General features: G+C 39.5%; 1 protein-coding gene and 1 pseudogene across 2 annotated transcripts; one reads left to right on the top strand and one right to left on the bottom strand.

The window, feature by feature from the left end:
- Nucleotides 1-6,604: 6,604 nt before the first annotated feature.
- On the bottom strand, nt 6,605-7,389 carry LOC148120611 (ferritin light chain-like; annotated as a pseudogene).
- Nucleotides 7,390-12,659: 5,270 nt separating this feature from the next.
- Snrpb2 (small nuclear ribonucleoprotein polypeptide B2) lies at nt 12,660-22,309 on the top strand. 2 transcript variants are annotated; one of them, XM_048455473.3, is made up of 7 exons: nt 12,660-12,790; nt 14,467-14,555; nt 14,924-15,096; nt 18,585-18,725; nt 19,909-19,959; nt 21,440-21,528; nt 21,942-22,309. In XM_048455473.3, the coding sequence occupies exons 2-7, from the start codon at nt 14,492-14,494 to the stop codon at nt 22,099-22,101; spliced, it is 678 nt and encodes a 225-aa protein (XP_048311430.2). In that variant the 5' UTR covers nt 12,660-12,790; nt 14,467-14,491; the 3' UTR covers nt 22,102-22,309. The 2 variants fall into 2 exon arrangements, with proteins under 2 accessions (XP_048311430.2, XP_048311432.2); XM_048455475.3 differs by lacking the exon at nt 12,660-12,790 and adding an exon at nt 12,878-12,913.
- Nucleotides 22,310-26,074: the final 3,765 nt, after the last annotated feature.

Genomic DNA, 26,074 nt, shown 5'->3' with positions numbered 1-26,074 from the left:
TGTTGTTCACAAAGAAGTAAGATGGTTGTATTTAGTGCCCAGTGAACCTGCTTAAGGTCCACTTGACCTTTTAGCTAATGGTCAATAAATTGACTCTTCCAGCTGAAGAAAGCCAAGTGTTACTGTTCAAAAAATATTCTGTAGATACTACACTTTTTCTTTTCTGTTATAAAACCTGAGTCAGCTTTGTTTCATTGACAGGTCACACAGCATCTCCATTACAAGGGTCAATTTTCTTATAAAAACTAATCAAAATTGGAGTAGATTCTTTGACTTCTCCTACAATGAAAAGAAAAGCTAGCCTTCAGTACACTCCATGTTCTAGCATATAAGACAGAAGTTGAAGAGGGAGCTGAGGAAGGAGCGCTGTTGATAAAGTGCTTGTATAACATACAAGGGAGTCTTGGGTTAGACGTCTTGAAGTTTTTGTGGCCAATAAATGGAAAAGGCAAGATTTTACTTTTTACCATTCTTAAGATTTGTTCTAAAAAGAGAGTCACTGATGATGTCATGAAATGAGCTACACAAAAAACTATCAGTCAAAATTAACTTTGGAATGACTAACCGATATAATTGTTTGGCTGATGAACAGGATAAACATTACCAATGTTACTGTGAAAGATAATGGATTTTACCGAAGACTTCAGTAACCAAGACTACAGAGAATATGTAAGGCTTTTCCCAGCTTCCTCCTTTATGCACGTGAATATAGGGTTATAAGCCAAGAGCAAACAATGAACAGAAATGCTACTATTATACTTATTATTTGATTTTTAATTTTAAAGCACCATGTATCTGTTCAAGAACTCCCATGACTATTGGGACAGAAGTAAATATTTTTTATTAGGATTTATGTTACATTGTGCTATACAAGAACAAGATAGGGCCTAGAAGGAGACCATTAAAAACAGCTGCTCATTTACAGTAAAGACATCAAACCCCATTGAAAGCAGCTTAATTACTTATGAACTAATGAGTATGTCTTGGAGCGTAGAGGCATGCAAGAGCTGGCTTGTACCAGCTTGAGAAAGCCAATATTTAAATTTTCATGATAATGTCAAGTCAACTGACCATGAGGAGAATATTATGGAAATTGGAAAATTCTCCAAATCAGGGTTTTCTTCTCTCCTATTCTTGAAAAGTTAATTGTTAAACATGCACCAGTTTGTTATCAGCCTTGACTTTTTCTCCTGCGGGTATGAATAGGGGTCCTTTGGGCTCTGTACTGTTTTTTCTTCTCTCTAGCCATTATCATGTGCTTACTTGTTTGTCAATTAGCAGTGTCCCACAGCATAGAGGTCTTCAGATTTTTCTGGAACCTTAAGACCCACCTACTTAACTGTCTGTTTAACATCTATACCTGAGAAGTTCACAATCAACTGAAGCTTAACTTATCTAAAATAAAACACTGATTCTCCATGTCCTGCTTCTAATTTATTCTTGTTTCAATAGCACCCACTCCTAATCTCTAGGTATGTGCCCTCAGAATCTGGAAGGAATTATTGATCATCCCTGTCTTTACCTCATATTGTGGGTTAAAATGTGCTCCTGCAGAAAGATGGAACCAGTACATGTGATCTTGTTAAGAAATATGGCATCACACACACAATTAAAATGACATCATCCCACAGCAGGGTGTGGATCCTTGTTCTAATGTGACTCATGCCATTATAAGAGAAGGGAAACAAACACAAGAAACATCACGAAATGTCAGAGATTAGAATGATGTGGCTGTAAGTCAAGGGATGACAAAAATTTCCAGCAACCCCCAGAAGCCAAGAGAAAGTCATAGTACAGATTCTTCCCTGCGGCTTTCAAAGAGATTGTAGTCCAGTTGACACTTTGATCTCATCCTCTGGCCTTTAGAATTATGATGGAATAAATTTCTGTTTTAAGATATTAAGTTGGCGGTAATTTGTTATAGTGACCCCAGAATTTAATATACTTCAAAACCCTCACACCTACTTTGTTCAGCTCACCAAAAAGTCTTATAAATCTTGGATTCAGACAGAATGTAGTCCATCTAAGTCATCACTGCCATAAATCCAGGTCACCTTCAGTACCAGTCTAGATACCATAATCATTTCCTAACAGGTTCAGGCTTGACCTGAAGTCCATTCAGAAAGAGACGTGTAAAAATCAGTTCTCGACATGTGGGTCATGACTCCTCTGGGGGGTCACATATCAGATATCCTGCATATCATATGATTACATTATGATTCATAAGAGTAGCAATATTACAGTTATGAAATAATTTTATGATTGAGGGGTCACCACAACATGAGAACTCCACTAAAGCGTTGAAGCTTTAGGAAGGTTGAGACCTGCTGATCTAAAGCTTCAGGTTGCACTACTCCTGTATTTAAGAGTCTCATTTCTATTATCCATAGCTGCGCTCAATTGTCCTAACTTGCCTGGTTTCTGACACCTGGCTCATCTTAGGTTCTGACTCTTTCATGTGTCTCAGGTCTCTTTCTTTGCTTTTTTTTCTTCTTTCCCTTATTTCAGTTCATCAGATCCGCCAAATTACTTTCCATCCCACAGCCTTTGAAAGATTTAGCCGTCAGAGAATGTCCCATTGCTTTCTTCCTAGTCCCTACTTACATATATACCAGTTCATTCTTACCCACAGCTTTATCAATGCTCCCCTTCTGCCATGATCATATGTACATCCAACAGGTGTTTATGGTATGATTTTGCTGCTCTCTTCTCAAGAACTGGAGTTCGGTTTCTTTTCCATTGAATGTGGACTAGCATTATCACACAGCTGGAATTAAAGAATTTCCTGAAAGCTTTGTTGTATGACATCCCACATTAAATCTATATATGATGGTCAATTAATTTTCCCAGATTCAGTCAGTCTGATACACCAAGCTAGAAATGCCATGGGACAATGTTCCAGTTGACATCTCTGTCTGAACTCCACCTCTTAGCTATTCTTATCACCAAATGTGTGTGTCACACTGTTTGACTCTTGTGAGCCAGCCTATTCATCAGCTGAGCTTTACTGGGTAATATGCAGTCTCTCTACAAGGATAAAATAATTCCACCCTATCACTGTCTGACTGAATTCCCAATCCACAAATCTACTAGACATTATTCAGGAGGTCCTATTTCAGACCACTAAGTTGGTGGGGGGAATTTGTGATACAGCATTAGTCACGGGTACCTCTCTTCCGTAGTTATCCACAACTTACAAACATGTACATGTTAATCTGACATCCCATGGGTTCAGTTCTGCATAAGGAGGTATTTTGCCTGTCTTTCTTGCTCATCCCCAGCAACTAGCATAATTTTCTATTCTGCAGGTATTCGATAAAACTTAGAGTGCCGTGGACTGCAGATGCAATTTAGTGATAGAAGCCCTTGTCCAGTGTAGGTTGAGGTTTGGGGCTCAATCTTCCATAAAACCAAGACAAAAATAAGAGTCCCAAAGTTATAATATGTTAAATCTCAGAATACTTACAGCTTAGCATGACACAAGGACTTCTGGGATAGCTTATGCTGACGTAAGGGAGGAATGAGCTCTTCTAGTCCTAGTCACTCATAATAGAATCCGGCATTCGCAATCTCAGTCACAGTGAACTAACTTAGAGCTAATTCCTCTCAGGCTTCCCAAGCTGACCATTCTTATTCAGATCTCTACCAAGATGACAAAATGTATTATGTTATATTATTATCTTTGAGGAGCTGAAGTAATTTGCTAACATTAAAGGTTAGAAAGTAGCTTCATATTAGAGATGGAAAAGTCATCATGACTAAAGGAAGACTGTCTAATCTTAGTAAAATACAATGCCACTTCTTGGTTTTTGCCATCAGTTTTAATAAACTCATTAACCCATGTGATGCTATTTCTGCCAGTGAATATTAGAGAAATTTAAAGGAGCTAAACTACCCCCACATTCACCTAAAGCAAAACAGAATTGGAAGTATCAGCCTCATTTACATAATTGTTTTGGATTTCCCCAGACAGAAATAATTTTCAGGGTTGTCCTGTCTGAACACAATCTGCAATACAAAGGAAGGGCTTCAAAACTTTCTCACTCAGCTCCTTTGTGATCAGAATTCATCCTGTCTCTGGATGTTAAATCATGCCTGAAATGCTTTATACACATCCGGGGTCTTTTGTTGCCAGGTGATTCTGATCAGTCTAAAACAAGAGTAGTAAAATAGTAGGGCAGCTATTTATTTCTCCAGAATCCATCTCTGAAGGCTCTACAGACCACTGACTCTCTTCTAAGTTTGGAAAAAGCATAATACATTATATATTATATAATGACATCCTATGCTGTTGGTGTCTCACTTACAATGGTTTGACTTTAGCTGTTTTTTCAGCAATGCTACATTATTTGTACAGCTACTCTGCTTCTTACTGTTGGTATGCAGCAAGTTACATAAGATAACATTTCATTATGATCTTGCTTTGCCATAGGGTGTCTTAAGACCATTTAAGTTGGCTGATCTAATTTATTATGTTCATTAAATGCATTTTGACTCAATATTTCAATTTTCAATGGGTTCATTAGGCTGTAACACCACTGCAACGGAAGACACATCCACGTAGGTATTCAATAAATAATGAATTCATTTTCATAGTAAAACCACTAAACTTGGATCTTGTAGCTATCAATCACTTGGATTTCTACTTTAAAAATTTATAGTCACCTCAGATCTATGCTTTGCTTGTTATGTGCTTAAAAGCAGTCATACATAGAAGAATATATGAATAGCTCTAATGCTGCAGAGATAGCATCAAATATAAGAATAATACTAAATAATATCAAATGTAGAATACTAGTGTCTTAGTACATATCCTGCTGCTATAACAAAATACCTAGAATTGTGTAGTTCGAAATGAATAAAAATTTATTCAGCGCATTATTCCAGAGGCAGGGAGTCCAGATCATGACATGAGCATTTGATGATGGATTCCTTGCGACATCACAACATGGCAGAGGGCAACATGGCAAAGCAGAACACGTATGCCAGAGAGTTCCTGTTAGAACAAAGCCATTCTCAAGATAACCCATTGACCCATTGTAGTGATTTGAATAAGAATGGCCCTCATTATAAGAATAATTTGTAGAGAACTTGCTTGGCTTATATAATATACATTGTAAAATGATCATTTATTAAAGATATTAATATTGCAACCCGTAGTAAGTTAAGCTATGGGTGCATTAAAAAACAACTCCTAAATCACAATGAATTATTTCTGGTATATGTTACATGAGCAGTTGAACTATTGATGGAGGATAGAAGGGAGAAGATGTTCTCCAATCATTAAAGTTACTCAGAGACCTAGGATAAACAGAAGTTATATTTTGGGATATGTTTCCAAGACAACAAAGACAAAAAGCAGTTGGCATTCTCTATATTGGCTTTTTGTGTTTCTGCCTTGTCCCTCACCATCTGTGTTCCATATATACTGGTCTGTTACTACTGTATCCTCATATTTTCACACTTTTTATATGAAGAAAGTGCACGACAATGCCAGGTTTTCAAAGTACAGAGGGTAGCACATGTCTTCTCTGAGCCTGGTATAAGACAAGAATTGGATTTTTTTTGCACAATGTTAATGAGCACTATAATTAGGAAAGTAACAAGAACTCTTAAACAAGCAATCACTTGTTGAAGTGTATTCAAACTTCTAGACTTCTCCCTCTTAATATTCATTTTCCATTGTCCATAAGCATTTAAATAAATGACATAAGATAACTGGTACCGTGTTTGAAATCAGTAGCTGTTATGTGTTTATAGAAGAAGGTGGCTGCTATGGTTTGAACAGGGTTTCTCCCCTCCAAGTCTCATGCAGAAACTTCCCTAGTGCAGCAGTATTGAGAAGTGGGGTCTTTGGGAAGAAACTATGTCATGGGGGCTCTGGATTAATCCACTAGTGAATGAATGAGTGTCTTCGTTACTTATCTATTAACTGTGGTAAGAAATCATAACCAAGTACACTTATAGAAGAGTTTGGGGCTTATGATTTCACAGGTTTAGAGTCCACGACAATCATGGCAGGGAACATGGCAGCAGACAGGCAGGCATAGTTCTGGAAAATAGCAGAGAGCTTACATTTTATCTGCAAGTAGAAGGCAGAGAGAGATAGAGGCAGAGGCACTTACAGACAGAAATAAAGACAGACATAGACACAGAGAGCAAGTTAGAGACAGAGAGACAGAGAAACAGAACACTGGAAATGGTGAGAGTCTTTTAAAACTTCCAAACGCACCCTCAGCGATGCACCTCTTCCCACAAAACCACAGGTCCTAATCTGGGGGACAAGTAATCAAATATATGAGCCTATGAGCACTATTCTCATTCAACCCACCGCAGTGGGCTAATGGAGGTTATCTTGGGAATGACTTTGTTGTGACAGGAACTCTCTCTGGCCTACATGCTCTGCTTTTCTTTGTTGTCCTCTGCCATATTGTGATGTAGCAAGGAATCCCCCACCAGATGCTGATCAGGTGCTCATGTCGTGCTCTGGACTCTCTGCCTCCGGAAGAATGAGCTGAATACATTTTAATTTTTTTTTCTGTTTCAAAAGGCTTTATTTTTACTTGGTCTAAGACTTGAGAGGGCCTCCAGGGCGTTACAAAGCTGCCTAGTGGCTTCTTGGGAGGTTGGGGTGAAGGTCCTGAGGCTGGCTGGTAAAGAGCAGAGGTGGGCCCCTCGGAAGGAGAGGAGTGAGCCGCTCCAAGAGATACCGGCCTAGAGACCCCTGGGGCCCAGCCAGCCTGCAGAGGTTGGTCAGGTGGTTGCCCATCTTCTTGATGACCTTCACCTCCTCATCCAGGAAGTGGTTTTCGAGGAAGTCACAGAGATGAGGATCTGTGCAAGGAGAACAGAGGGAATGAGGATCCAAGAGGGCCTGGTTCAAGTGCTTCTCCAAGGCCAGGGCAGCTTCCATGCCCTCCTGAGTTTTACCCCACTCATCTTGAGATGGCTTCTGCACATCCTGAAAGAGTGCTCCGCCTCTGTGATCGTTCTGTGACTTGAGGAGACGATCAGTGCCCTCACCATTCTCCTCGGCCAGTTCGCGGAAGAAGTGGCCTACACCCTCCAGAGCCACGTCATCCCGATCAAAATAGTAGCCTAGAGAGAGGTAGGTGTAGGAGGCCCGCAAGTGCAAGTTGACCAGGCGGTTCACGTCAGCCTCTAATTCGGAGGAATAATTCTAACGAACCTGGGAGGTCATGGCTGAGATGCAGTCTGGAGCTACCCGCAAAGAGACAGTGCTGGCTGGTCCTAAGAGCTAAAGGCGGCGAGAAGATGATCCCACAGGCTGCGACTGGAGAGGATGAGGAGCGGAGGAAGCTAACAAAGGGAGGCCCCCTGTCTGTTCCGTCCAAACACTGTTGAAGCAAGACACAGATCCACGGGATCTCCGAGGGTAGCCTAAATTTTTATTCTTTATAAACTACCCATTTAGGTATTTTGTTATAGCAATGAGATATGTGCTAAGACACTAGTAAAGTGTATTTGATATATCTCTGCAACTTTATAACTAACTCTTATGCAATAGTGGGGTAATCTACTGTTTATTTTAAAGATGAGAGCTTTCCTAAAATGCAGTGTAGCATAAATTGTAATTTGTTTTAATAATAAAACCACAGAGCCAGCCATCAGGGGTGAAATCTGAAAGATCAGAGAAACAAAGCAGCCAGCCTCTAATTCTTATCTCTACATCAGACCAAAGGGGGCAAGATCCTGTCTCTACAAATCCTCAGACTAAATACCCCAAGCTCCTGTCTTCTGCCTGATATGCCTTCTCTGCCCAGCCATATGCCTTCCTGTCTCCACCTTCCTAGTGCTGAGATTAAAGGCATGTGATTCCCAACTACTGGGAGTGTGAGTCATCACTACCTGGCTCTATTTCTCTTTTAGAACTGGATCAATCTCATGTAGCCCAGGATGGCCTTGAACTCACAGAGATCCATCTACCTCTGCCTTGTAAGCACTGGGATTAAAGGTATGTGCCACCACTGCCTTGCCTCTATTGCCAAGAAGTGCCTTAGCTCTTCACTCTGATCTTCAGGCAAGCTTTATTTGTTAGATCACAAACAAAATATCACCACCTTTCTCCTTTTCTGCCTAAAATAAAAAATAATATAACTAATATAAGAAAAACTGAATACAATAAGTACAGTAACTATATACAATTATACAAGCAATAAGTACATTAACAATGTCTAGTCTATTTACATTTGACTAATTCAGAGAAAATACTCCATTAGCTATCCTATCTTGATGAGTTCAAAGTCTTGTACCTAATTCACTTTCTATTCTAACTTGCATTATCATCCAACACTATCTTTTGATATCTCTCAATCTTATAAACTTTACACCGCTACTGAATTTCTTTTCTGAGTTTAGTAAACAAAGAAAACTATAACTATCTAGCCTTCAACTCTCTCAGAGACCCAAGAAAGAAATAATATTAACTGAGTCAGCAGAAAGTGCAAGCAAGCTATTTCCTAAAAATGTGAGAAATGACGGAAACAGCTGGTTGGCTGGACAGTCATCCGAGGTTCCTCTGTAACAGTGGGACATCCATCTTTGGCCTATAGGCCTAGAATATTTGACAGACTTCTTTGTGAAAAAGGATTTTTGAAGGACTATCTTACCTTCTCTTGACAGGTTTTGGCAGTCACTCTCCTTTGTGTCCTGCTTGTCCAATTTGGGTAGCATACTGTCATCAATAGAGGCAAGTGCACTCTCTTGCTCAATGGTTTATTTTTGCCGCAAAGAAAATAAACTCCATGTGAAGTTTCTTTAATGTCCCTCATATTGTCTGAAGTGGATTGATGCTGCCAGGGGCAGACATATCTCACTGTCATCAAAAAAGAAGAACTTATGTTATTGAAACATCTTAAATGCCATATTCTGTAGATCTCTGAAGTGCTTGAAGATGACCTGTCTATCCAAAATATATCTCTGTTTGACCTTGAAAACATGGCTAATATGACAAGTTTAATTGTAACAGGTCACTAATTACTAGCCTGCATTTCCATATTATACTAAACAACTGTTAATAATAACTTTCAAGAACTAGAAATTTTCATTACATTGTTAAATGAGCTGAATAGGTACAATACCTTGAATAGAAATGTATGTGAAGTATGTTTTAACAAAATTAATCTCAAATTTGTATCAATATACACAATTGTATACAATATACACAATTGTATACAATATACAAAAATTCAATTCAATAGAAAATATTAAAAACTAGTAATTGCTTTTAAAAAGTTAATTCAAAAACTCTACTTTTTTTATCTTATCAGCCTAGTACAGTAGCAGTATCATCTAGGAGCTATTGTCAAAACTTCTCATGTCCTGTTCTAAACTCAATCATATTTTTTTAGCAAAAACTCTAGGAAAACTACATACATGTTAACATGAGGAACACTAGATATGGACATCTGTACTTTGCCAACCAAATCAGTAAAACATAGATGTTTTACTGATTAGAGAGCTGGGATTAGTAAACATATAAAATATATTTTTAAAAAACTTAGATTTAAGCTAGTTACAGGACCTCAGATGTCCCAAGAATTCATAGTGGCGAATCATAGAAAAAGCACAGCTAACTATACTTACAAATTTTGTTCTGTATTTGAGACTAGGACTCACTATAGTCTGACTGGCATGGAACTTGCTATGCAGACCAGACTGGCTTTACAGATTTCTGTCAGCCTCTGCTTCCAGAATGCTGGAATTAAAGGCCTGTACCACCACTTCAATTTGTATCCACACATCATTGAGTTTATTACCTAGGTCTGACTGACTGGCACATTATTGTCTTCCAGGGAACTGTGTGATGTTATTTCACCGAACTTCTGTGAGGACAGGCAATAGTATACTGTGATACTGTGCAAAACCTATGTGTCTCACAAAACAGAATAGCAAAGTGTTCTGATTTTCTCCTTGTCTTTCTTTGAACGGATTTTCAGATCTCCAAATCAAAAAAACTTGTTTCCAAGCCTTATAGAATGTATATATTCTCATAGCCTACCTAAATCTCACCCACTCCAGGGAGAGGGTATCATTTTGATATACATGGATGACACTGCATTGTAACATGGACATGTCACATGACGGTTACATGTGAGTAACCATCAGTTCTGGCCTTGATCCATTGATTCATTTGTCTGTAAAAATAAGTGTGTGCTTATGAAGAATTTAATATTAAGAGTGAAATGCATTGAAAGGAAATTAATTGTACAAGTTTTTCCCTGAATAGAGGATTGCTTTTCAGTAAAATTTAGCTGAACATAATTTCAACCAGCTGAGAAAATGTAAACTTGATTTGATGCTCAACAATAATACTTAGGTTTGTTTAAAGCTTTTTGTGAAAATAATTCACTCTACATAAACTTTTTTAGTGTAATTATCACCTGTAGGGAGAAGGAAGATGCAAGCAAGTTGCCATACATTTCCTGGCTTTATCTAGCATAAATAAGACAAAATATATCCAGTATAGTTTTATGGTGCCTTTTCCTGTAAGCATGTCCCTTTCCCAAAGTCACTGTTGCAAGATACTGGAAAACATTTAATGAGAACCATAAAACATGTGCAGATAAAGTAGGGAAAATATATGTGTATTGAGAGCCACTAAGACACAGTGCAGTCACCATCTTTATAATTTAGGTGTCTTGATACAGTTTTATTCCCAACTTGTTGTAGTCATTTTTCTGCTGCTCCGAAAATAAGCAAATTTTATCGTTAGTAGATGCATGAAGCTTGTATATGGTGGTTATAACGTTGCCTCTGGGTTTAGTTTGATAAAAAACCTGTTTCATTGGAAAGTAAATCTTGTTGGCTAACAGAATTATGAGTCTAAGCTGAGCGGAACTCCAGGGAAACATATGTTCTCTTCTATTAGTTTCAAAAATGTGAGATTTTGACATCTAATTCCTAGTTTGGTCAGCAAGAGGTCAGAGGTTATAGGTTTCTTTATAATACAATCAAGTTCTTTTGCATTGCATGTATATGTAATCAGTGTTTGGATGATGTGGATGATATGGAACTTTAGATATGGAATCAGTTGATTACAAGGTTTCTCAAAGAACCAGGAAAACCCATTTCCCCCTCATTCCCTACCAGATCCAATTCCAATTCTTAGTTTTTCTGTCATTCAGAAAACCGTTGAAGATCTATTCAGAAAAGCTTAGAGTGGTTACTTATGGGTTATGAAAATTTGCTGCCTCTTTATAGATGAACCTGGAAAAAAATCATGGAAACCATGGGCACTGAGCTGTCATTGGGCAATTTCTTCTTTGCAATGTAAAATGTACTGTAGCTGTGATTCAATTGTTGATAGACTAGGTTTGTGTGTCTTTAGATACTTTTCTCCCAGGCTATTTTCTTCCCAGGAGGAATGTCTTTGCATGTTTATAAATTTTCTTTTTTTAAAATAGCTATGAACTATTGGCCAAGTCAGTTTCTATAGCACAGTCAGATTACAGCTTATTTCAGGAAAAACATCTGAGCTGCTCTCACTATCACGATCACCAAGCAGTTAATTCGCTGCTCAGATGTGCATGTTAATGGGTGGAAACCTCGTTGCTCCTTAGGAATTATTTTTATATTTACTTGATGTTCTTTTGTTAAGAATATACTCAATATTCTTTTTACAAAACAGAGTGGATTCTATATTTCTATAATTAAAGAACACTTTTCTGTGGTTCTTTAACATCATTTCCTACACTTACAGGATCTCACTAGACATCACACTTGTTTTATTGTGGCCTGATTTCCCCAAAACTTCATTCATTCATTCATTCATTCATTCATCCAATGCATATTTACTAAGTATCAGTCATTCTTCTAATGACTTCAGTGAACAAAGCAAAGTGACTACCCTCAAGACACTAGTTCCACGTTGCAACTTCAGGTGGTTTTAAAAAATAGAAACCTCAGCCAGGCGGTGGTGGTGTGCGCTTTTAATACCAGTACTCAGGAGGCGGAGACAGGAGGATCTTGGTGAGTTCGAGGTCAGCCTGGTCTACAAAAGCTAGGTTCCAGGACAGGACCAAAGCGTCACAGAGAAACCCTGTCTCAAAAATAAATAAAAAATTAAAAAAAAAGAATAGAAACATCAAGCTGATGAAATCCACCAATTTGGTCCCTACCCCCAATTTTTAACCTAGAAAACTCGAGGCATTTTGCGAGGAAAGGAGAAAGTGGGCAGGTGGGAGGAAGTTAGTGGTTTCTGAGTAACTTTAGGCAAGTGATCTACAGGTTGATTGTATGATCCTGCAGCGAGGTGAGAGAACCAGCAAACACCAATACTATCTGCAGAGTGCTAGAGTGTTCCTTCAGACTCCCAGATATCTGAGACCCATTTCAGGGAGCGACAATGGCCATGCTTTTAAAAGGTGGTCATCACCCATTGACAGGTTTGCCTACTTGCCCCTGATGACTGCTCCTGTAGAACTGTATCACATCATTAAAGTTGGGAAGCTTTAAAATCGCGGTAAGGGAAAACGATTCCCTTCCCTTCACAGCTCCCTTCGCTTCTCTCCAGTTCACAGCTTGGACCTGAATCCTTATTTGAGCTCATCCGGTACCTCCCCTTTTGGCAGAATTCCTCTTTTCCCACCCTCAGAGATGCGCGTGCGCAGAAAGATTAAGGCGCTGGCGGTCCGAGCCGGGAAACATCGATTGACTCGGTGCTCGGCTCCTCGACTTATCTGCGTTCGATTGAGAAGTGTGGCCGCGCTCTTCCGGCGCCAGGCAGCTCTTCCGGTTTGGTCTTCAAGCGGGACGGCGCAGGCTTCAGGTGGGTCTGTCCGGGTACCCTTTGCCGTGGGTGCTCTCGAAGCTTGACCGGATCCTCCCAGTCGGAACCGAGCCGGCGAGGGCGAAGGTGTAGTCGGCTGCGTGGTCCCCGACTCGGCAGAGGGTGCGACGGAAGGGAGGGAGGAACGGCGACCCCAGGGCTGGCGGGTCGAGGCCCGGCGTGGCAATCCGGGGTGATTGGGGTTTTAACGCCGGCGGGGCCCGTGTGCGGGGCAGAGTGACCGGAGTGTGAATAGGCTCAAGCTGGCTCATAGGAATTAGCCCTGGGGTAGAGAATGACCCGTTGTTTGCTTGGGGGCATTTACGGTTCTCTAGACACTCAGCCCTCACCGCCCTCAGCAGCCTTTTGGGTGGGAGGGAGGATGGCATTTCGGGTTCCCTTATACTCTTTCAGCCCGCAGGAGCTACTGCCAAAGCTTCTGCTCTGGTCCTCTTCCCTCAGACCCCAGCCTTTCTCCAGGTTCCCATTTAGGGAGGCAGGTCTTTGATAAGCGTTGGTTATAAATTGTTATCTGCACAGTACGTGCTCTTTGTAAATCACTCATCCCGGGATGTTCAGCACAGCATGTTGTGTGACGTTAAGACATTTAACTTGTAATAGCCATCAGTAATAAATAGTAACTTTAGGTACTTACTGATGCAGACTGTTAGATATCTGTCTCATTTAGTCTTCTGGGCTCCTTTTGTTGGTACTGTTACTATCCCTAACTTGTAACTGAGGACCCATAAAGTTCCATAAAGGAACTTGCCCCTTTATCAACGAAGCCGAGTGTAAAAGCATAAACAGAATTCAAATCCACTTCTCATTGGTGCCAGAATCTGAGCTCTTGACTATCATTCTAAATTGTTTTATGAGAGTATCATTCCTTTCAAATCTGTCAGAGGGAATTCCGAGGGCAGCCCTGGAGGTGATGTATATAAATTAAATACATTTGAGGGCTGTCGAGATGGCTCAGCAGGTAAAGGCACTTTTTGCCAACCTTGAACACTTAGAGTTGAGCCTCTGAGACCCAGGTGGTGGAAGGAGAGACCTGTCCTTGAAAGGTTCTCTTACCCCATCGTTTGTGGTGACACTCACACACACACGTGCACACACACACACACACACAGAAATGTTCAAATAAATAGGTTTGTGAGTGCACCTGTAAACTGCATTGTAAATTTTATTGTTCTATTACAATATTTTTTACATTGTTTTTTTTTTTAAAAAAAATAAGTGTATGTTTACTAGTTTCTTTCATAAATGTTTAAATCACTTACTTCACTGAAAAATTTTTTTCCCGGTAAATATGATCAAAATACGTTGTATGACATTCTCAAAAGAATTAGTAAGTTACTTTTAAAAAGTTATTTCATTATGTAGATGGAAAGACGGCACCATTTATTTGGCGGTTAGAAAAAGTAGTACCTTGAATAAAATGTTTCTAAATCTATGTATTGGTGTTCTACCAAGTTTTATTCTTGAGAACTATTTCCCATTTGTCTAAAAAGCCCCAGTAGGGTCTAGGGAGAAATTATTGTCTACTGCCAGCTGACATTTTTCTGACATCTGGGGTGGAAAAATAATTTACCAGTAATGGTTCTTGTCTTGTGGCATGGCATATACCTTTATGATTTAACCTTCCTTGCTAGTAACAGATTATTTATTTCTTTTAGGCTATTTGAAGGGTTTTTTCCAGACATGGATATCAGGCCAAATCATACGATTTATATCAACAATATGAATGATAAAATTAAAAAAGAAGGTATGTTCTTTTAAAAATATTTGTTCATAGCTAAAATATGTTTATTTACTTGTGTCTTGAGACTTTTAATGTCTTATCAAATCCTCTTTCATAGTGCTCTATAATGCTTTATCTCATTTTTACACAACTCTAATGTTTTTTAATATAAGAATATGCAGGTATTAAAGTGCTTTTGAATTGTTTTGATTCATAAATGGTTTCAAGTAACTATTTAAATTAGGTAGCTAATGAGAAGGGTACAATGTATTTCTTTTTTCAAATTATTATAATAAATGAGTGATAGAAGTGGTCATTATATTGTTATTTTATGAAGAACTTAAACATTCAGAACCCTCATTCAGAAATTGTTTTCCTTCTTATTTGTACAGAATTGAAGAGATCCCTGTATGCACTGTTTTCTCAGTTTGGACACGTGGTAGATATTGTGGCTTTGAAGACCATGAAGATGAGGGGGCAGGCTTTTGTTATATTTAAGGAACTGGGCTCATCCACAAATGCTTTGAGACAGTTACAAGGATTTCCTTTTTATGGTAAACCAATGGTGAGCTAATCCTATTTGTTCTGCTTTAATTACTACTATTGAGTGGTACAATAGGTTTTTAAGTATGGACTTGATGCTAGGCTTTCTGGTTTTTTGTTTGTTTAGAGAAATTTGTTTTTTCTTCTTCTTTTTACATAGGTATTTTGTTTCTTTTGATATAGTTTGGTAACCTAGGCTAGCCTTAAACTTGTTATGTAGCCAATGCTTAATTCTCCTTACTCCTCAAGTTCTGGGATAATAGATGTGAACTACCACAGAAGGCTATATACGTAATTTAATTAAATACACTCCTAGAGCTGTATTAATTATTAATTTATTACAGTTAAAATAAGCAAAACTAAAATATATTATGGAATGTACACACAGACAAGATTCTTTAAAACATTAGAAATTAAGGTAAGCATCGTGGGACATGCATGGATTCTCAGCTCTTGGGAGTAAAGGCAGGAAGGTCAGAAGTCCAAGGATATCCCAGTCTACAAGAGACTCTGTCTCAAACAACTAAGTAGGAGGGGATGGTCCAGAGAGCATGTATGGACCTCAATTAGGAGGCAGGCCCCTGGGCATAAGACTGGGTGACAGCTGATTGGAAGTATTGAGTCTTAAGTGTGAATGCATATGCTGTACCCTGAATGAAGACTCATCCTGTCTTTCTGCTGGGATTGGAAAATCATGTAAAGAAATCTTAGGACCTGGGACTTAGAGGATCTGAACCCTCCTCGTTCATGTTCAGCCATTAACAGATTCTGCATCTCTGTTTACTTCTACTGCCACTAAAATATGAACAAGTTGAATCAGTGGTTTTATCTGGAGATCAGCAGAAATTCTAAAGGACTAGATATATATTGCTGACCACATAGTTTTTGATACCTGTTGTTTTGTTTACGTGTTTTGAACCTTTTAAAATTGTGTTAAAATAATTGTTAACTCACATACTGTACAAAAACAAACCATGATCTGGATTTGACGTAAAGGCTGTAATACATACTGATGTTCTAGCCCCTGCATATCATGGAGAAGGAATGGGCATGAGGCTATCTTCTTCATTTAGGGTGTATTCCTGTAGCCGGTGGTAGCATCAGCTCTCTGACACTAATAACATCTAAGCTTACCATGCTTTCTATATGCTAGAAGGGAGCATATTTTCGAATACAGTCAGGTTGTAAGATTCCAGGCCTCACTAGCCATGTGCTCCTTTATTGTAGCTCTTTACTTAGACATCAGTGAAAGCTATACATACCCAGGCGAATGGGTGTGGCTGTCTTCAGCCAGACCTATAGTGTTAGCTGTCAGTAGCAGTTTGGAGCCTCTGTCCTGTATCGTACTCTTCCCTGAGTTTCAGTTAGGTGAAGTTTCCTGTTACTACTACTTAATATGAAGACTTTACATAATCTAGGTCTCATGTGCTTGGAGCACAGTTTGCCTGAATTGAAATGACAAGTTGGCATGTGCCTGGTTAGCTGGATACAAGAAAGGAAGAAATATTTGCTGTGTTTGGCACTAGACACACCTTCCAACTTTTTTTTTTTTTTTAATGAAGGCAAAATATCCCTTGGTCTGATTTTCCACTGAAAATATTTTAGAAGTTTGCTCTATGTCTACCTTGAGGAAGCTTGGCAGGAGTGGCCAGATCTTCAATATCTTGACAGGATAATAATGCTTTGAGCTGCCATGCTTGTATTTAAGTGCTTTCAGGTGAGATCAGCAGAGAACAGAATTTGCTTCAATTTCTAACTCAAAACAAAATGACTTCAGGAAATTAGAACTGCCGTCCTGAGGGCTTCTGTCATGAGCCTTTTGGAATAAATGTAAATTTTGTTCTTTGCTGTCTTTTGATGAATTTTATTTTTATGGCTATTTGGAGTTTATTAGTAATGTCACTCTGGGACATTTAGTGTTCACTAGGATGTTTAGCAGAATCCTTGGCCTTTACCCATTAGAAGTTAAAAGCATCTGGTTAGCAGTATCTCTAGATAGTGCTGAGTGTCCCTGAACAGGACAGGCTACATTATGTCCTGTTAGAGCCTTTATTAAGATCAGATACTTAGGTGACTGTTACAGTGGTGGACAAGTCAGGTACCTGAGATCTGTTCAGGTCAGGGACAGAGTTGAAGGCTCCAGAGAACTGAATTCATCTGACTGGTAGAATTTGAGTCTCAGCTCATCTTGTCTGTTAGGACATGATGGGAAGGTTCGCAGAGCTGTCTGGCATCTATGCAATAGAATGGTCCGCACTGGCCAGGCAAAGCCTCGGGTTCTGAGGGATGTGTCCTGCTTGCCTCTTCCCCTGGTGTATTCTTAGCTGAAGGAGGAGAAAGAGAATTGCTTTGGTTAAGAAATTCTTGCCTTTTGATCCATACTACTTTAAAAGGCTTTTGCATCTTTTCAGACAAAAATCAAATTCTTGGGATGGGAATACATTGTAGGATTATTGTGTTTTTTCTGTCATCTGAGAAATGTTGACTCATTGAGCTCCAAGATGTGTTTGGTTGAATGGAAATTGCAACTTACAGACAAAATACTATAGGTCATTGGCAGAAATACTAGGGCGTTTCTTTTCAATGATGAATTTAGCCATGTGGCAAATTTAGTCTGTCTAAGGACCCACTCCTACAAGCTCAGCATCATTCCTTTTGTGCTTGCAAAAAGCATAGACTCTGAAGCTTTACCTAGACTTTGTGTCGGGCTCTTTTGTACACTATAGTTGGCAAAATCCTAAGCGTAGTGTTTCTCTGCTCGCTGGTCTCTGGTCCCTGCCAGTTTACTGGCTCTGCCTGGTATAGGAAGATTAAGCCCAGTCATAGCAACTGATAGTCTTCTGTTCCCTCCCACTTCAACATTTAAGTTATTGAATTCAGTTTTAAAAAATGGTAGGTTCAAAGGAAAGTCTTTTACAGACTTCAGTACTTTCAGTCACTGTAAGTAAATATCTATAGCTGATTGATACATATTGATCCTTTTGTGAGTCATTGATAAGTTGTTTTCATTGTTATTAAATCAGAAGAAGCAGTAGGAGTGCAGCTTCTTCAGCCTTGGTCTTACCATATGCAGTCCGGTCTAGTTGCATTCTGTTTGTTTTTGTGATAGTGGTGGGAATTGAACTTGGGACTTCATACATGATAGACAAGTGCTTTCCTACTTAGCTGTATCTTTACCTTTTATTTAAAAATAGTCTAAGTTTTTCAGACTGGCCTTGAACTTGCTTAGTCCAGGCAGGCCTCTTGATTCCAACTCCTGAGTAGCTAAGGTTACAAGGTCTGAGCCACTCAGCTCAATTTGTCCTTTACTAAAGACAGTTGAGTCTAAGTTTGCCTTACTTGTGTATAAGAGGCCACTACTTATTTCCACTAATTTCTTTCACTGATTCCTTAAAGATGTGTTTAAAATTAGTTTCCAGTGTATTTATGTACTAGCTTTTAAAAGGTTAGTAACAATTGTAAACAGCCTTCCACAAAGTGATGTAATTTTTTTTTCTAAAACTAAAACAGCGAATTCAGTATGCAAAAACAGATTCCGATATAATATCTAAAATGCGTGGGACTTTTGCTGACAAGGAAAAGAAAAAGGAAAAGAAGAAAGCTAAAACCATGGAACAGGCTGCAGCAGCTGCAAACAAAAAGCCTGGCCAGGTGAGACAGAAAAGTGTGTGTGTGTGTGTGTGTGTGTGTGTGTGTGTGTGTGTGTGTGTGTGTGAGAACATTGGATTGGATTTTTCTGTGTAATCACCATTACTTTCTTGGAACTTGCTCTGTAGACCAGTCTGGCCTTGAACTCACAGAGATTCATCTGCCTGCCTCTCCAGTGCAGGGATTAAAGGTGTGTACCACCACAGCCCAGCTAAAGATGAAGTTTTAAGAAGTTGGAATAACTAAACTTTAAAACTCTAGTGTTTCTACTTAAGCAGCAATTTAGAATATCAGCCTTTACACATGGAGATTTGCAATAAACTACCTACCGTTTAATGACATCTTTATCTAAGACATACCTGTTGCCATTTTTCTTAAATTCTGTAATCTCTTCATCATGAGTATCCTACTCAGCTTCTTTGAACAGTTAGAAGCAAAGTAGTTACTTCTGAGTTAAAAATTATTTGAATCCATTTGACTCTGTATAATACTCATATGGATTTGTTTTTAAGAAGTACGACTGTTCCTTTTCTCTATCATTATGTTTTTGATCTCAGCTCTTGTAGCCTAGATAAAGTCTGTTCAGCCTGTGACCCTCCTGCCTCAACCTCACAGCATGCTTGGTAAATGATAGAGCCAGGTGTGGTGGTGCACACCTTTATTCCCGGCACTGGGGAGGCAGAAGCAAGTAGCCTGGTCTACATAGTAAATTCCAAGATAGCTGATATATAGTGAGACCCTGTCTAAAAGAAAAGAGGAGGGGCAGAGGGGAAAGAAAGATGTTCAAATGTTAAGTTTTATGTTATGGTCTACAGTGTTGAGAGACACATTATAGAAATAATTGGCAAAAATTGGTAAACAGTTAAGACATAGGATCTTAAATGGAATAAGGTATATTTACAGTTAATTTAATATTGCTTTATGCTATGTTTATTTTATAAGTTGCTTTTACTTTTTTAGCATGACTGAAATTTAACCATTTCTTTTATGTTTTGTTTTGTTTTGAGACAGGGTTTTTCTGTATAACAGCCCTACCTGTTCTAGAACTCACTCTTGTAGACCAGGCTGGCCTTTAACTCACAGAGATCTGCCTACCTCTGCTTCCTGAGTGCTGGGATTAAAGGCATGTGCCCTACCGCCTGACCAGAAATTTAACCATTTTTTAATCCCATTTTTTTTTCTGTAGGGAACACCAAATTCAGCTAATACTCAAGGAAACGCAACACCAAATCCTCAGGTAATGTTTTCCTCCATGGGGTGTTTACCCTAAGATCATAAAAATTATGACAATATAAAATAGTGCGCATGACTGTAAAAGCAAGTAAATCTGTTCTCAAGACATAATTGCCTGTCTTTTTAAGAAATTCCTCTTCAGAATACCTAAATTTCCCTACGATGAAAATAAAACCTGGCCTGATTCCTATTACGCATGAATTGATAACAAATCAAGAAGACAAAGGTTGTGAGGGCTAAGAAAGGGCTTTTGTTTGGGCAAGGCGCATGCCAGGGTTTCACAGATATGTAGTCTGAGGACTTTGTGAGGGGCTTTTTTGATCCCAGGTGGCTGACACACTGCCCTGTCTTTTTCAGGTTCAGGTTGGGCAGTGGTGTTTGCAGTCACCCTTCTTTCCACTTCTCCAGCACAAATATTCAGTCTGCTTTGTGTAGAGTTTAAATTATTAACTCTGACATGATCCACCTCTTCTCTGCACCACCAAGAAAATTACAGTGTTAGAGTACACAGCCGTATTAGAGTATAAAAGCACACGTTTTTGAATTTTCTTCTCCTTTGTTGTTGGGGACTGAATCCTGGAGCCTAGCCTATGCTGTGCTACTGAGCTGCCTACTACCCTCAACCCCACTGAGATAGTCTTGATGTTACTCTTACACCTCTCCATCCTCCTGTCTCAGCCTCCTGAGTGCTGATACAGATAGCTGTCACCATATCTGACCCTTTGCGTTCTTTTGTGATCTTTCTGTTCTTCGAACTCTTTCAGAACTTGAAGTCACAATACCAGCACTTCATTCTCTATCTTGAGCTGTTCTTTAATTGTTTTTTATACTTGACCATTTCTGTTCATGAAAGTAGTGAGTAGACAGTGTCTTCTTATATATAAATCCTTTATGCACTCTCTGTAGTATATAAAGTATCCTCTCTCAGGATGGGGTACCAAGCATGTGACTTAATATCTAATATTCTGCTTGGTTCTGCTTATTTTATATAAGTAGATGCAGTACATGCCATTTATTGTGTATGTGCATGCGCCGGAACGGGGAATCAGCAGGCTGTGGTTGGCAGTAGTAATGTTTTAGTTCTTAATTTTCTCATGGTCTGGTAATAAACAGGAATCACATGGAATGTTAGCTGAGTCAAGTGATGAGCTGAGGAACCCAGTGTTGCTGCCTTTTCTGGTCTTTAGACTTTGAATTCTGAGTTCCAGGTGGCAGTTACTACTGACCAACAAGTGTTTCATCTATAAATACTGTTTTCACAGACTCGTAACCTTCCAGATTTGGGGTGTCTTAACTTGAATGTTGGCTTTCCCCGGTGTTAGGTTTTTATCTGTATCTCTGTTTTCAGCTTTCGTTTGGTGTGTTAAGATTTCACAGACCCATTTAAGCTGCAGTGTAGTTCTCTGAAGACGCGTTTTCATGCTTCTTAAACCTTGCAGTGCAGTTGATATTCACAAGCTAACTTTGCCTTTTGTTTCCAATAGGTCCCCGATTACCCTCCAAACTATATCCTGTTCCTTAATAATTTGCCAGAAGAGACGAATGAGATGATGTTATCCATGCTGTTCAATCAGTAAGTTCTTTACTGAACAGATCTGTGTGGAGCCTCCTGTCAGGACAGGTAGCCCTTCTGTGGACGGAGTTCATTTGTCTGTCACCCACAGCAGTAGTTCTCTGTAAGGTCATGAGGAAGTCTGGGGGAATAATGGATTGAAGCCTGTCTCCAAGCTTAACAAGTAAAAGATAGATTTCCTCTGTTGGAGCTGTTCTAATAGATGTAAGACGGGAAACAAACTGATATAACGACAGGCGTGAATTAGCGTGACCTCTACAGTCCCTTCATGGTGAAATTTCATGTCAGGTGCCTCCACCCTGATTGGGATTCTTGATTGAATGTGATTAGTTTTCCTAGACCAATAGCAAGAAGTTGTTCAACAAATATATTTATACATTTGCCTGTATTTACTGCTTTTATTTTTTGTCTAGGTTCCCTGGTTTCAAAGAAGTTCGCTTGGTACCTGGGAGACATGACATTGCATTTGTAGAATTTGAAAATGATGGGCAGGCTGGAGCTGCTAGAGATGCTTTGCAAGGGTTTAAGATCACACCATCTCATGCAATGAAGATTACCTATGCCAAGAAATAACCTTTGGAATAGCCGGTTTGAAAGGACTTGGTCTTATTTATAGTGTTTGTTTGGATTACATTCGGTCAAGTCATTTTAATGGTTGGAAGTGAAATTGAAGTTTGGGGGATAGAGTCACCTAATTTGTTTTTTTTTAGTTTTGGTGAACTGTGAAATCTGAAGCCTTAATTTTGTACAATAAACTTTTATTTGTATTCTGTGCACTTAACATTGTTTACTGGTCTGTTGTTCAACCATCAAATGATTATTTCAGTATAGAACACATCTGAAAGTATGTAAAACTCCGTAATGGAAGTTGGTGTTATTTTGGAGCAGCAAATGACACAGAAGTTGAAAGGAGCAGATTGCAGCAACTAATGAACAGCATGTTAACAGTAAAACGATCAGCCTGCTGTTAGAAAACCGGACATGTGCCTCCTTCACCCCGCTGAGCCTAGCGTTTACTGGAGTAGATTCATACTGTATTCAATTATGGCTGTTTGATAGCAGCTGCTCACTGTTCTCTAGAAAAACAAACAGTAGGTCTGCTGCCTTCAGTGGAATGTTTTACTTTTTTCCTTCTTGGAGAAGGTTATTAGTAACTAGTCTCAATACTGAAAGGCTTTCAAGGGTTCCAGGTTTGGTAGTACCTGCCTGCAGTTCCAGCACAGTGAACGCAGAGACAAGGATCACTGCAAGTTCAAGACTAGCTTTAGCTGTTCAGAGAGCCCTGCCTCAAATAAATAGGTAAATAAGATGAAAAAACAGACTTCCAAAGGGAATCTCTAATGTTTCCTAAAATAGCTAATCTTCCTCCTTTGTGATGGTGAGGATGTGCACAGGTTAGATGTTAGGCATGCAGTTTACCACGGGGTTTCACGTCCCCTGCCCATTGTTTAGGGTTGTTTCTTTGTTTTGAGATAATATTTTGCAATGTAGTTCAGGGTAACACCGAACTGTCACCCACGTGTTGGGATTAGATGCACGTGCCCATATCGTAAGCTCTTTGTAATTGTTGAACAGCTACAGATGTCCAAAAGCTGCTCCTCTGGTTTTGCTTTATACTTAATGGCCCAATTTCCTCCTGCTAATAAAGCCATCTTTAGAAGTTGACTTTATTTTTCAAATATTGCATATAATAAAAATAACTATTTTTTGATATTCTTATTTTAGTATTTCCTTAAAACACCCTTATCACTTAGGCTTCCTCCATCCAGGAAGGTGGTGCCTTTTTTTCTTTTACTTTTTCTTTTTTTCTTGGTTTTTCCGAGACAGGGTTTCTCTGTAGTTTTGGAGCCTGTCCTGGAACTCTCGTAGACCAGGCTGTCCTCAAACTCACAGAGATTCGCCTATCTCTGCCTCCTAAATGCTGGGATTAAAGGCATGCGCCACCACTGCCTGACTTAAAATGGTGCCTTTTAAGAGACCTTTTGCACCTCAGGACTTGGACACGGCAAGCCATGCCTAAAACTACTATATCAAAGACTTATTTTTTTCCCAAATACAAGTAAAATTTATCCAAATAGTGAAACTATTATGATAGATATCTGGTTGCTTAGGACTGAAGTGTCTGGGATGATGGAATATTGTAAACAATTATGACTATGCATGATTGTAAACAGTTGCCCAGACTCAGACAGAACAGCAAAATGGGCAGATTTTACTGTTGGCATGATCTTCTGTGTCGGATGCAGCAATTTGTAACATCAGTAGATAGACATTTGGGTATTAGGAATGAAAGGGCTGTGAACCAATGGATCTGGACGTCACAGGATCATTCACCAGTATTGGTCCTGGTGACCAGGCCTTTCCTAGAAGCACCTACACTATCTCTAACTGTCCCCCAGTGGACCTGTTCCCACCTTGCGTGACCTTCCTTCCCAACAAGAAACAACAAAAAGCTATAGGGGTGAGAGTGGAAGTGGGCTTGGTTTCGAAGGACACCAAGAACATTTTCAGATTGCCCTACTCTTCTTTTTAATGATTACAGCAGTTGTACTTTAATTTCATTCCCCACTGAATTTGGAGTTGATCAGTGATTAGTATAGCAGACTCATCCATGGAATTATATCATCTGAATTAGGATCCAACTTACAGATTTAACAGATGGCAAGGCTGTACTTCAAGTCTCTGAATTCTGAACATGGTGAGATCCAATTGGAGCATGATATTAAATTTTAACTCCCATTTGGTGTAGGAGGTCCTTCTTTCTATGTGTTACTTGTATTGGTCAATTAAAGAAAACTGCTTTGGGTCCTTGATAGGGCAGAACTTAGGTAAACGGAGAAGACAGAACTGATTTCTGGGAGGAACAAAGCATTTTCCCACAGATGCTTTTAGACCTGTGGATTAAAGGAAGAAAAATAAAACCCACCCTGCCATTCCATGGTGGTTTCTAATTCATTCTTTCTTTGATGTGAAACAGGAAAGAGGATTGAAAATCCATTTTAATTTAAAATTGGTAAGAGGCAGTATCTGAGGATCATAGTTCCTCTGGGTGACCTGTGGATAAGGTGGTCAGGAAAGGGCACGGTGGCCCTTGTGGGCTTTACTTTTATCATCTCTAATAAAGATACTAAATAAAAGAGTCTTCCAAATCAGGCAAACTGTATACAGAATCCTTCCTGAAAACACCCACATACCCTAAAAGCCTTTATACAAATACCAACAAAACAAACTTGCACACATGTGCTCACATCTATGCATATATCTGCCCCAAATAAGAAACTTTATTGTAAGTATAGTTTGCATTACCAACTTAAGTTTTAGAAAAAGTATACTATACAAAATTGCTTAATTAAATTCTTGTCCCTCATACTGGGTCTCTGAAACCACGTGGTCAGCCGAATTGGAGAGGACAGACTGACCGAGAGCTCTAGTTAAGAAACAGTGGTTGGGGGGCAGGGTTTCCCCTTATAAGGGAAATGCCTATCCCAAGCACCCTATAAAAAGCAGCTGCATACTGTCTGTCTCCCCTGATAAATGGTAACCTGTTTGGAACGAGGCTGTTTTTCATTCAATGTTAGATCTCACATGCTTGATTCAGTACCTGGCATACAGTACATGCTCAGCAAATCTTTGCCAAACAGAGAGAGCTGTGTAATGGCTTCTAAAATGCTTCTGAGAAGGTTTTCTAGTGTGAGGGTTTCCTAGCAGTCGGGAACCAAGGAATACCATAAAGTCATACAATGCAACAAAACTTACAAGAAATTCTTTGGGGGAGAAACACAGAATGGTGGCTCTCTGAGTGGGAACAGAGACAACAGCAGACTTGGGGGAGAGGGTGGGCTCTGTAGGGTTTTTGGAGAGGTGAGCTGGTGGAAGAGTGCACTGTGACATGAAGTATTGCTTGGCCATTAACCATGAGTCATGGGGGTGGGAATTTCTAACTCCCAGCCCCTAGACAAGCCAGGGGAGGGAGATTTTCCACTGGCCTGTTACCATTCAGTTCCATTTCCTATGGGAGAGATGCGTAAATGCAGGGATAACTGTCTTACTCAGCGTTTCTATTGCTGGGAAGGGTCACCATGGCCACGGCAATTCTTATAAAGGGAAACAATAAGTTGGTCTGGCTTACAGTTCAGAGGTTTAGTCTAATATTGTCATAGGGGACAATATGGTGACATGCAGACAAACGTGGTAGTGGAGAGGATGCAGAGAGTTCCACATCTAGTTCTGCAGGCAGCAGGATGAGAGAGACACTGTACCTGGCTTAGGCTTCTGAAACCCCGAAGCCCACCCCCAGCGACACACTTCCTCCAGTAAGACCATAGCTCCCAATAATGCCACTCCCTATGACCTATGGGGAACATTTTTATTCAAACTGCCACAGTAACAAACCTCAAATTTCATTCTCTGTGGAAAACCGTGGCATTTTCAGACTAAATACCTGACCTTAGAGGAAGTTGCTACGATTTTGATCTTGAATGTCCCTGAAAAGCCCATATGTCAAACATGTGCTCCCCAGATTGGGGCAGCTGGGAAGAAGCAGTGC

Source organism: Myodes glareolus, chromosome 10, assembly GCF_982192425.1.
Source record: "Myodes glareolus chromosome 10, mMyoGla1.1, whole genome shotgun sequence".
Classification (NCBI taxonomy): Eukaryota; Metazoa; Chordata; class Mammalia; order Rodentia; family Cricetidae; genus Myodes; species Myodes glareolus.
Note: the sequence above shows the minus strand (reverse complement) of the source record. Positions and strands in the feature narration are given on the sequence as shown.

Excerpts from the sequence above, each read along its gene's own strand:
- Snrpb2 (XM_048455473.3), top strand. The coding sequence starts at position 14,492 with ATGGATATCAGGCCAAATCATACGATTTATATCAACAATATGAATGAT. Across the intron at positions 14,556-14,923 it reads TGATAAAATTAAAAAAGAAG|AATTGAAGAGATCCCTGTAT; the intron begins GTATGTTCTTTT and ends TTATTTGTACAG. Across the intron at positions 19,960-21,439 it reads ACGCAACACCAAATCCTCAG|GTCCCCGATTACCCTCCAAA; the intron begins GTAATGTTTTCC and ends TGTTTCCAATAG.